Here is a 12,753-nt window from a genome sequence, read left to right on the forward strand (position 1 = left end):
TTCTGGAAATGTCAGTGTTTATTAAACATTTAAGGAGATTTGGGGGTTTGAGAAGAAATATACAGAATGTAGAAAAATCCTAAGAATCCCCTGTGGCTAGGAGTGCAGCCTCTTCCCTTTCCCCCCTGTTTCCCATTTGTTTTTCCTGCTTTGTCTTTGGTTATTTAAAAGCTATTTCTTAAGGCTCATTTGTCCCCTCCTCAACCCCCTCACCTATGAAGATCCTTTGTCTCTCCCTCTCCTTTCCCGTGACCTTGAGTCCCAGAACAGTGCTCCAAAGTGGTCAGGGGCACCATTCCTGTAGCTGAGGTTTGAGGATCAGGGGCCCCTCTGCTTGGGCTGGCTCTCCGTTAAGGATTTAATGGGGGGTGGGGAATTGCCAAAGCCGCATGACGTCATTGGTACTCAGTCATGGGGGGAGGGTAGAGCATGGGCACAGATCAGATAAACAAACAAACAAACAAACAAGAATGGATTAAAAAATAAAAAATAACTAACAACCTAAATAAAACCTGAAGGAGAGTCTGATCTGGGTGACCTGGGTGTTAGCTGGGAGGGCAGAGTCTGGAGCTGGGCCACCTGACAGAGGGGAGGGAGGGTCAGAGAGAAGAGAGTCAGAGGGACAGGCTAGGTGGTGCAGGGGATGGGAATATCAGGTGGCCTGGAGTTGAGGCAGGGGGTATCAAGGTCCCTTTCTTCTCAGCGCCAGAGGAACGGGCACCAAACACAGAGTCCTTGGGGCAGGTGAAGTGTAGGATGGAGCCCTGGGCTTCCAGAAAGCCAGAGGGTGAAGGTGGGGGAGAATATGAAGTGCCTGGGGAATGAATTTTGGAATGAAACTTACATCTCAAAGGGAAGTGAGGGCAGGGCAGGGCTGGGGAGCTAAGGAGGAAAGCACCTAGACGGGGGATAGAGGAGCCTAGGTTCCCCTTTTCTGGCAGGGCCTTGGTGGGGGGGGGTGATCACTTTTCTGAGTCCAGGCCCATCATGTTCTTGAGGGCATTCTTGAGGCTGGTTCTGCTGGGGGACTTGACAGCAGGCCGGAGCTCCGAGCTCTGCTCATCCTTTCGTAGCTCCATCTCTATGACCACCATCTGAGAGCCTTTGGAAGACTCCGCCCCTGACCCCTTACCCCCCGCCTGGCCCGCTAACCGCTATTTCTTATCCTTGCGAGACTCCCCCAACCCTTTAGTCTTCTTCTCACTGGCAGCTTTGGTGCTTCTGCTGTGGTCCAGCATGGCATACAGCACTGGCGTCTGTGGAGAGGAGTTCACGCATCAGTCACCGGTCTGGTGGGGCTTGACTGTTCCCATCCTGCCCCTGACTGCTGCCCGGAGGCCCCCCAAGTCCCGCTAACCTGCCGGCCGCGCTTCGACGAGTCCTTCACAGACTTGTGCAATTTCCCCTTCTCCATGGCACTGCAGGGAAAGGGGGTGCGATGGATTTGGCCCTGTTGGAGCCCCTTGTAGAGGGGTCAAGGCTTCCTTTTCCCTTTGGCCCTCCCACCCATTGGGTTAGTCTCCGCCCAGATGGGGAGTAGTGGGTTAGGGAAGGGGAGTCGGCTCCGCCCTTTACCTGAGTCTCCTCTGCAGGGCCGCCTGCCTGCGTAGCCAGCAGTACCGAATCAGGTAGAAAAGCAGCAGCAGCAATAGAACACCCCCCAAAACACCCCCGATCACGGCTCCCAGCACCACCCCGTACCTAGTAGGCACTAAAACGGGAAGGAAAAGAAGTGGGGGAATGAGCAGGGACAAGTATCTTTGGTTCCTAGCCCCACACCTATTCCCTACGGTTCGGGTTGTAAGACACCCCAACCAAGGCTGCCTTCTGCCCACTCTCCCAGAGGCTGAGGGGCATTAGCCCCGGCATTTTGCCCCTTCCCCCAGCCTCTCAGGGAGGCCCGATCCCCTCTCTGAACTCCCTCCCATACCCACATCCCATCTCCTCTCACACCTTTTTCAAAGACATAGAGCGTGACCTGAGAGGTCTTGCCCACTATGTCTGGTGGGTTTTTGACGTCACAGGTGAAAGTGCCGTTGTCACTATAGTCCAGGTTGTGTATGACAATGGAGCCATCCTTCCAGAGAGGGTCCCCTACCCACTGAATGCGCTCTTTGAAGGTCCCCACCTCATCGATGTAGGGTTGTCCCTTGGCATAGTGGAAGATCTATGAGGAATGAGGGGAAGCATGTATTTCTAGCCTCAGGGTGAGGAATTCTGGGCTGGTGACGGTAATGCTGGGGAGGGGATTCAGCCCTAGTCAGGGTGACGAAGATTGCCACTTACCTTGCCAAAGATGGGGTTATGGCTCATAAAGGATTTCCCCTTCCTTAGCCCAAGTTCTCTTTTCTGTGGTTCTTTGAAGCACCCTTTCTGTTATGCAATCTCAGAATTCCCCCCAGGCACTCACCGAGATGGCATCGCGGCCTCCTTCTGGCTGGTAGCGCCAGGTGAAGGAGATGTCATCTGAGACCCACTCACTGGACCAGAAGGAGCAGTGCAGGGTCACCTGGGAGCCCACAGCACCGTGGACCTCCTTGTCCGTGTAAACCACAATGGCCTGGGCTGGGGAGAGCACTGCAAACATAGAGAGGGAATCAGATGCACATGTGGGCCCAAAAAGGGATATAGAGCGAGTGAGATCAATAGGAAGTCAAGCCTGAGTCAGAGGCCATAGCAAAGACTGGGACAGAAATGACGAATTCTGAGGTCCAGGTCTCTCTCGCCTAATTGAATAGATGAGTGGAAATGCTGTGTTGGTTCAAGCTCTTCAGCATGTTCATAGAAGAAATAAATCAGCAGTACCAGAATTCTCCTGAGGACTTCCAGAAGTTGAATTCTGTCTCCAAGTCTAACTTTCCCTTTGGATCAGTATCTAATTCTTAAGCTATCCCTTAGATGCAGGCTTTACAATTTTTAAAACTTATTATAAATTATACAGGTAACACATAGTGCATTCTTCTTATAACTATTCAAGCAATAGAGATAAAGAGAGCTAAAGTCTCTCTTGACCAATTCCTTTACTGTAGTCCCCTCCCAGATATTACCAATGTTATCAGTTTAATGTGTAACAATTTTCTATGTGTCAGACTCAATATAAACTCAAGATACACACGTACTTATAAGAAATAGTTTCTTCCTGTGGAGCTTTCTTTTCTTTCCTTTTTTTTTTTTTTTAACATACATTGCATTATAGTCTACTTTTTTTTTTTGCTTAAGAATATATGTATAAAAAGAATATATGTATCTATTGGGAGTGTTCCACTTTGATGCATACAGATCAATATTATTTTTAACAGCTACATAGTATTTCACAGTACAACAAACTCAAATTTCTTGCAGAAAAATTGAAGATAACTAGAGAATGTAAGTCTTCTTCCCTGACCCAGCTGTCTTCATTGCTGAATCTCTGATTGCCATACAGCTGCTCTTGACTGGGGGGTCACGGAAGGAAGGACCTCATATCCCTCTCAGGGGAAGCTTGATTCAGAGCAGGACCCCCAAGCCCAAAGCTCAGATGACTCTGCATTTGAGCCCCTTGTGGTTCTGGTTTGACCCTCCTCACCCTCCTCTTGGCCATTTTGTCCCAGTGCCACTCCCAAGACTCACCCACACAAGGCCATTCCAGGGAGATTATGTGTGTGGGCTGGCCCTGGCTGGGGGCAACTGTAGACCCTTTTGTTCTATGGGAGGGGGAGGAAGCAACCAAATAAATAGAGACCCATTGTCTGACCACTGACCAATGTTGGGGGCTCATGCCTCCCCTCCCCTCACCGCCCCCCGCACCCCGCCTGGGGTCCATAGTCCCAAATCTCCCACCTCAGCATACAATACCAGTGACTCACCTCCTGGGACTCAGCCTTAGAGCCTTCTTGGGTATCCCAAATGTAACAAGGAAGGTTATTCATTGGATCTAACTTCTATTCCTCCTGTTCAAATATCAACCACTGCCCTTCAGCTCTGTTCAATGGTGCTATGAGTGGGACAGAACTCTCTCTCCCTCTTATACTCCAAGATTCCCTCTCCCCATTTCCCTCACCACGCCCTTCTCCAACTCCCTATCTTTAACATTTTCTCAGGGTACCTCTGAATAGTCCAGTACAGTCCAGAAGAGTCTAGCTTCTAGGTTTAGGACTCAAGGAGCTGACAGCAAAGAATCTCAGACATTCTAACCAGCCCTTCCTCCCCTCCCCCCATTTGCCCTACTTCTTACCCACTGCACTAGGCTTCAGGGCAGTTTGGAGAAGGGAACAATCCATTCAGATAACCCTGCTTTGAACTTCTCTTCCTCACCCAATATCTGCCCTGGGGCAAGGAAGGGGCTGGTCAACTTATGTGGAAGATAGCTTTAGATGGGACAAGACCCTAGAATCTCATAGAACCTCCCTTCTACTCTGTTCACCCACATAATGGACGCAGATCCACAGAGAGAAACTGAGGCACCAAGAGACAAAGGATCTGAGGAGTTGGGACCACAAACCTTGGGCTCCTTCCTTAGATCACATTCCCTGACTTTTCTCTTCAGGGAAACTAAGGTTAAGTTACCTTCTGCACGACTAGGGAATGAGTAGGGACCAGAACCCAGATGTCTGAACATGTTCCTCACCAAGCTCTAACAGTGTTTCCTACTAGGCCTTCACCACCGCTTTGGGGGCATGTTATTGGTTTCCAACCCGGGTCCAGTCAGGTCCACTTCAGGAGAGCTCTCTACACTCTTTTACCTTTTCCCTTCACAGAATACCTTTACCATTACAGCCTCCCTCCAAACTATATATATTTTTTTTCTCTGCATAGAATATCACCTTCCTGCTCTTGCTCACTCTTTCTTTGATTGCAGTGAGGAGCACAGCGAAGGCAGAGGAAAGCTTGCTGAGAGACAACCTGAGCCCCGGGGCCCCCAGACTGGGGTGGCTCAACTTACCCAAAGAGGAGAAGAGTAGCGCAGCCAGGACAGGACTGGGGCTGGAAGAGGGAGCCCCAGGAGCCATAGCTGGGGCAGGGCTAGGGCCCGGAGCGTCTGCGGGGTTGGGAGAGTGGGGGACAAGGAACTGAGCGGGGGTTCCTGGAACCCGCTTAAAATCCCCCAGGGCCCCAGTATGAGGGGGCTGTCCTGAGCGAGTAGCCAATTGCAGCCTGGCATGTGCAGTTGAGAGGTGGTGGGGAGGGGGGCAGAGTGCAGGGAGCAGAAGGGGCATTGTGTCCTCTGGGTGGAGGGGTGGGGGGGGACACATACCACCCCATACACTGAGGGCTTTGTGTCTGCTGGCCTCCCCCTGCCCCAGGCTGGAATGTCGGGGGGGGGGGTGAGGGGGAGGGACAGAAAAAGGGACACAAACACATTTCTCTGAGGGACAGATGGGCGGAGGAACCTGAATCCTAAGGCTATGAAAAGGGATTCCTCCCTAGCCTCCATGCCTGAGAGTGGCTCCCCTAGAGCTCTAGGAGTTAGAGGCGGGTTTCCCCCAGAGAACTTTGAAAACAGGATATCCCTGTTATCTTGACTACTATGGGCTGCATTACAGGCTTCTTGAGATGACCAAGTCCTTTGGGTGTCTTTTTTTTTTCCCCTATCTCTCTGCATCTTGGGTGATTCTTTCCAGATAAAAAACTTTTTTTCCATGGGAAAATATCCAGGGAAGAATCCCTGATTTTCCCCTTTTTTTCAGGAAGTCCTTCACTGCCTAATGCTGCAGATTAAGTCCATTTCAGTTAAGAGCAAGGCAACAAAATTATATTGAGTGCCAGCCAGCTACATATATGAGTATGCGAATATGTGGGTATGTGAGTAATAGAAAGAGGAATAAAAATTAAGATCCTCCTTCAAGGAGTTCAAAATTTAGTTTGGGGAGACAGAGAGGGGAGAATCAGAGGACAAACCCATTAACAACGAAATATAATAAACCATGATGCTTGTATAGCAGACTGATGAACAAAGTGCTGAGAGTATAAATGAGGGCACATAGAGCTACATTAGGAAAATTAAGTTATGTAACAGAGATTAAACACAAAAATATCAATAACTTTCATTTAATAAATGAAGTTCAGAGGAAGGGGGAGTCATGTCTAGAAGGCAATATTAGATGTGGACCAACCTTTAAGGATGCATGCCATTTTGAAAAGGAGAAATTGGCAGTGAGGGTATCTAGGCAGATAGAACCACAAAAGCAAAGACAAAGAGATAAGAAAGTGTGTGTGTGTGGGGGGTGGTGGGTAGGTTTGTGAAGTTTTGGGAATATTCAGGGCAGATCTGGTGTCCTCCATTTTTACTCGATTTGGGGGATCTTGAACAGGCATCAGAGGAAAGGAGTCTGTACAGGAAAGTTGAAGCCAGTTTGTGGAGGGCCTTAAATGACAGACTAAAGGGGGTGGATTTAATTTGGTACATCATAAGAATTTGCTGATGGTTTTGGGATGGTATTTGGGGTTAGGAATGGGAGTGTCTACATGGTCAGAGCTGAGTTTTAAGACAAATACGTTACGTGAAACATTTGAAGAACTAAGTGAAAGAGGCATCCATTGGATTTGTTAATGTGAAGCTTCCGAGGGCCAAAGCAAGATCAATGACTGGAAGATCAATAGCAGAAAACTGTATTTTACCGTAACAACTTCCTAATGACTAAATTGTTTACTAAATGAAACTTGTTTTTTGAGGTACCCATTATCGAATGTGTTAGAACACACTCTTGAAGATCAGCTGTCAGCAGCGCTACAGAGGACATTCCTGCACTGGAGAGAAAATCGGGTTGGAGAGCCTGTAAGGTCCCTTCCAGTCCAGAAGTTTATTAAAGTGCTTTCTTTGCCAGCATTATAGAAATGCAAAATAGTATATTAATTTGATGTAGAAATAAATGAATCTGTGCTATTTAAGTCCTGAAAGGAAAAGTACAGAAGCCCTAAATATAAATAAAATCTGAATATTAATGTAACGGATATGTTTTTATTGCCGAACAGGAGTTGCTCTGGGCTGTCTGCTTCACTTCTCCTCACCCTTCCGCCTCAAAAGAGGCTGAAGAACTTTTGCGCTTTTCCGTTCCTTTCCACTTGCTTGTTTTCTCCCTTATGTTATAAGTGCTCTGGAAGTGATTGCTGTGCTTGGGTTCCTCAAAACTGTTTTTACGTATATAAATCAAAGCGAGTTCTCCCCCACCCCTACCCCAGGTTCTTCTGGCAGTGGGTGTCACCCACATAGCCCTGAAACAAGGAACAAGGGAGCGTTGTCTTTGGTTAGTGGGCATCTAGCTCATGCAGCAGCTCAAGCCCAGGAATTGTGAGACATAAAGCTAATCGAGGTGGTTAGAGGACGCTCCCCACGCTCGGAAATGGTGCTCTGAGAGGTTCTCTCCCCCATGGATCTCAACTTGTGCACTATCTCTGTATTGGTGAAGACGGTTCACATAAGAATGGGAAGGAGCCCAAAGTATCTTTACAAAAAAATTTTTTTTAATTGAAGTATAGTTGATTTACGAAGTTGTGTTAATTTCTGGTATACAGCAAAGTGATTCAGTCATATATATATTCTTTTTCATATTCTTTTCCATTATGGTTTATTACAGGATATTGAATATAGTTCCCCGTGCCATACAGTAGGACCTTGTTGGTTACCTATTTTATACATAGTAGTTTGTATCTGCTAATCCCAAACTCCTAATTTATCCCTCCTCCTTTCCCCTTTGGTAACTATGTTTGTTTTCTATGTCTGTTTCTGTTCTGTAAATAAATTCAGTTGTACCATATTTTAGAGTCCACATATATGCGATATCATGTTATTTGTCTTTTTCTTTCTGACTTACTTTAGTATGATAATCTTTTGGTTCATCCATGTTGCTGCAAGCCGAAAGTATCTTTTTCCCTGCATGTCTTAGTCACCCTATAATACTTTTAGTCCCACCTGGGAGGGGGAAGGCATGAAACTAGACTGAGAAGTCCTCAGTGAAGAATCTGTGCAAGTCCTCTGCTTTGTGGTGCTAAACAAAATGTGTTTTTAGAGGTGCTACCTGTGAAGCACCTCTAAAAACAAAAAGGTAAAACGCAGACTGCAGAATTTGAGTCAGCGGCAGTCCTGCGGAAAACTTGTCACTTTCTAGAAGTCAGCTGAGAGAGGCGGGGTCAGAGACTAACTGCGCACAGAAAATCTGCGAAGAGTCGGAACTAGGGAAGAGCCGGAGACGCTCCCAATCCTCTGAAAAAGCTGGTGTCGTCACGTGACAGAAGCCCCGCCCCCCTCCCCTCCCCTCGCCCAGAGGTGGTGGGGACGTCGGCGTCACTTCCGTCCAGGCCGGAACCCAAGATGGCTGCGCTCTTGTTGAGGTGACTTTAGTGGGGGGGTGGGAGTCGGTGCCGGCGGCTCTCGGGAGAGCTGCACTGGCCCCTCACGTCTTGCTAACAGCTGTTTACCCCGTGCCTCGGCAGGGAAAGGACCTGTGGGTGGAGGCCACGCGCTTTGGAAACGTAGAGACCCTTCCCCTCCCCTAGCGTCTCCTGTGCACCCTGTAGGGCTTCGGGGTCCCTGGCCGAGTATCTTTTCCTTACTCCTTGCGGATGGGTCGCGGGGCTCTCGCCGCTTCGGCTTTCCCACTTCTAAAATAGTTTTTCCCCATTTCTAAAATAGTTCTTCCCCAGATTGCTCTCGGGGCTGCAGCGAGAGCCGAACTCCAAGAAAATAAGTAGGTCTAACTTCTCTTACTTGGGGCTTGGGCCTCGAGGAGAAGGACCTTGGTGTACTTTACCTTTGCGTTTTACTCCTGCAAACACCAGCCGCTGGCAATGAGTGGGCACTGTCCCAGTTCCTAACGGGCCCCTGGCAGAGAGTGCAGGAGGCCTAGACCCCTATCGGGGTGACGATTAGCAATAGCGCCGATAGTGGTCGCTCTGCTGCCCCAGAGCAGCCAGGAACTTCAATTTTAGTTTATTTTTTTACTTGGTGGGTGAGGGGAGTAGATGCCCCAGTTTTTCTCTGTAGTGTCAACTCCTTGTCCAGAGAAATATCCTAGATTGTCTTCCATTTTGAACTGTCTACTGTCTACAAAGCCTCGTTCTCTGCTCAGAGCCTTTCTAGCCATAGCGATTTTAGACGCTCTTGGTACGAATCCCAGCATAGTTTCGTGCCAGCACTATTTTTGGAAACTATTTGTTATGGAAAGTTAGTTTTAATGCAGTTGAGATTTAATTCCTGATTTCCCCAAATGTCTTCTCATTTCTCTTTCCACTTCAATCACCCCGTATAAAAATAGACGGACTTTATTTAGTTTTTCTCTGTGACAGAATGATTCCTCTTGGAGCTGAGATCAGGAATGGTTTATCTTAATCCTTCGTTTTTCTCCCTGACTCTTATTTCCAATTGTGTCTTTTTTCTAAAGCGTGTCAGGGCTAGTCTTGCCAGATTGCCTCCTTTATTACAAGTAGTTTGACCATAATTGAATGCTTTTGAATTCTTTGATATATCATATTTTAGAAGATGTCACAGGCTTTTTGGTGGAATTAACGTTTAGCTTGTAATGATCATATTGGATCTAAACAGTTCATTTTAGGAGTTTCATGATTAGCGCTTAGAAACCCAGGATCACTGAACACGTTGAGTATGTCCAATCTGTATCATTTTGAGCTGTGTAAGGCTGTCATCACTAGGATTCATTAGTGGTAGTACAAAACTCTTATGGAAAGGGCACCTTAAATTCTAGGAGCTAGTTTCTAGTTCTAGTAGTGTCACTAATTCCATTTATTTTGGACAAGTCAAGGTCATTGATTGCATGATTGTGGTTTCTTCATTTGTGAATGAAAACAGTGATAACTTGAACTCACTTAAGAGAAATATTGGCTAAACATTTTTAATGCTTGGTTAACTAAAAATGATTAGTTACCACAGTATTGTATGTCATGGCTTTTTAATAGTGCTCTATATTTTGTGTACTCCCTAAAGTTCATGGACTAGCTAGGGAGGAATAACCAGCTAAGTAGCACAAGCTCCATTGGCAGTCAGTCAGGGAATGACTTGCCAAAGCCAAGACCGAGATAGAGAACTAAGAACAGCTAGGCTTCTATCTAGTAATGTTCACGCAGCTTAAGCACAAAGCCACCAAGTCATTAACCCTCCGAACGTTGCTCATTATATTAAATGCTACACGTGAAGCACCTCCAAAAACAAGGTTTAATTTATTTAAAGTCTAAATTCTTAAGACTGCTTTTTAAAATAAGCATACTAATTCACAAATCATTTTTTTGAGCCTCTTCTGGCATATTATTATAGGTGCTATAGATGCAAAGTATTCCAGTTCTATTCTTGAGGAGCTCAATTTTAGGAAAGGAGATAACTGGATTAATTAATAAGCTACATAATGTTGATTTAGATGTATGAACAAGTGATGTGGGAGCATGACAGGTGCAGCAGGTAAGGCTAAAGGAGTGGTGAAGTTGCCATTTGGGAGTTGTTGGATCTTGAAGGATGAGTTTATCAGGCTGCGAGGGAGGTCCACTCAGAGGATAGTCTGAGCAAAGGCATGTGGTAAAAAGAAACCATGCTCTGTCTGGGGGTAACGTAACATTCAGTGTGGTGGAAGTATAGAGGGCTGAAGGGGACTTGTAGGAGAATAGCTCTGGAGAATTGGATTAGGTCATGTTGAGAAGGGCCTTGTTTGACTGCAGTGTGAACCTTATAAGTAGTGGGGAACTGTTAAACACTTTTAGGCAGATGATTGATGAAGTCAGCTTTATTTTTCAGTAATTTAACTCTGGTAATATTGAACGATAGGGAAGAGATTGGTGCTAGGAGATCAATTCAGGAGCTCCTGTTATAGTCCTCCTAGTGAGAAATGAAGAGAATACATACTAAAACAATGGACTGAAGTTTCCTAGATAGTATTGGTAGGATTGGGTGATGCCTTGCATATATATGGGGGGATGTAAGAGAAAAGAAATCAAGAATGACTTACATTGTATCTTTGGAGTTAGTTGGGTGCTCACACAATTAATCAGAAATTTTGTATATAAGTGATTGCTCTTCATTGTGTCCTTCAAGGTTATATAAATATTTCAATGTTGCAGTTACCTCAGACATTTATGAAACTAAATTTTGACATGCCATCAGATCAAGTTTAGAGGGCATACAAGAGAAACTCATTATATTATAGTCACATCTTGTTTTGGACCAAAAATGGATCTGGATCTTATTCAATTTGATCACATAGACTTGGCTTTGAATAACTTTTGGTTTTTTCCAAAAGTCAAATCCATTTTCAGCAGATGAATATTTTTACACTGTGAAGAGTTTTAAAAAGAACGTGATGTGAATTCTAAAGACCTTTGGGAGACCAGTGAAATAATACCAAATTGCATATATGTGGGATATTGCAGTTTAGAGAGTGCTTTCCTATACATTTTCTCATGCAGTCCTCCCAACAACCAATAATGTAGGTATTATCAATCCTATTTTATAAATGAAAAAGCTGAAGCTCAGTGACTGACTAAGTTACACAACTTATGCAGATCTAGACCTCCAGTCTGGCTTTTTTACTTTGTCCAGTGTTCTTTTTACATTACTGTTGTTGCCTCAGTACAGAGAAGAGTTTCAAAAACAATTTGAGCCATGATTACATTTTGGGGGAGACATGTATAATGCATTTAGAAAGGGACCGGCACTAACTAGAAATAAGTTCTGGCTTGTTAATTAAAAATAAAACAAAGAAAGTACTATTACTTTCTAGCTATAACATATAAAGCACTCTTCCTGGGTGGAAAAAGAAATCTTTTCAGGGTTCCTGGTTTCACATGAAAGGCAAGGATAGATGAGATATCTACTCTTGTCATATTTCAAATAAGGTTATGCAGTTGTGCAACTAGTTTCTGTTAGGGCCTTGTGGAAAGATTACGTTGGTATTTGTCTGGGAGACAATAGCACTAGACAGAGAGTGCTGTAGATTCCAACCCACATCTGCAAACTCTTGCTGGGTGGCTGAGTGACTGGATGTAGCCTGGTGTGAGGAATGCATGCCCTGCAACTTCAGAGTCACAATTACTTCAATTGATTTAAAGAGATTTGTTCCCACTTCTTTCTTTCTGGGAGTCTTGGGTACACAATGTCTGTATTCACCTCTTGCCTCCGAAGCTGGAAAGAGGGAAGAGCTGAAGGAAGTGTTGGTTGGATTATTTCTCCTTCAAATAGTGGGCCCTTCTAGTGTTCTAGTGTAGAGTGTAAGGTTCTTGAAATGTTTATGCATCTAATATCAATGGTACGAGGGACATCATGAGCTTTTTTAGAAGATCATTGGATCTTAATGTGATCTTGTATCCCCACAGTGCCTTGCACATAGTGTATATACAATAAACTTTTGTAGAATCTCAATGTATTTGGTCCCAGAGCTTCACTCTGAAAACTATCTCAAATCCCTTTGGAAAGATTCGATATAACGTGAGTTAAAGGGGTGTAGTGATCATGTGTTTTTCATAATACCATGTAAACGCTGGATCAGTTAAATTCTCTTTAGATAGAATGCCTGGGTACATTTTAGTCTCAGACTTGAAAAGCAGTTCTGGTATTGATATATACATTTCAAAAATAGCAACATTTTAGTAGAAAACTTGTGTTACCTTCTTCAAGTACCTTTTCATGTGGATAGTAAAGAAATCTACATTCTCATATTTTTTGCACTATTATATGACAGCCTTTTTTTTTTAAGTTTTTTTTAAAAAATTAATTAATTAATTAATTAATTTTTGGCTGTGTTGGGTCTTCGTTTCTGTGCGAGGGCTTTCTGTAGTTGC

General features: G+C 45.0%; 2 protein-coding genes across 2 annotated transcripts in view; one reads left to right on the forward strand and one right to left on the reverse strand.

Moving 5' to 3' along the window:
* MPZ (myelin protein zero) lies at positions 1–5,054 on the reverse strand. The gene is given in 6 exon segments (XM_036863557.1): positions 1–1,256; positions 1,358–1,418; positions 1,576–1,711; positions 1,954–2,167; positions 2,411–2,577; positions 4,922–5,054. Coding segments are annotated over 6 exon segments (939 nt in total). The 5' UTR covers positions 4,989–5,054; the 3' UTR covers positions 1–962.
* Positions 5,055–8,242: 3,188 nt separating this feature from the next.
* The window catches only part of SDHC (succinate dehydrogenase complex subunit C), a 28,110-nt gene continuing 23,599 nt past the window's right edge, over positions 8,243–12,753 (forward strand). Inside the window, exon 1 of the mRNA XM_036851879.1 lies at positions 8,243–8,307. Coding sequence (XP_036707774.1) covers positions 8,288–8,307 — 20 coding nt within the window. The 5' untranslated portion in view covers positions 8,243–8,287. The remainder of the gene's footprint in view (positions 8,308–12,753) is intronic.

This window comes from Balaenoptera musculus, chromosome 1, assembly GCF_009873245.2.
Source record: "Balaenoptera musculus isolate JJ_BM4_2016_0621 chromosome 1, mBalMus1.pri.v3, whole genome shotgun sequence".
NCBI lineage: Eukaryota > Metazoa > Chordata > Mammalia > Artiodactyla > Balaenopteridae > Balaenoptera > Balaenoptera musculus.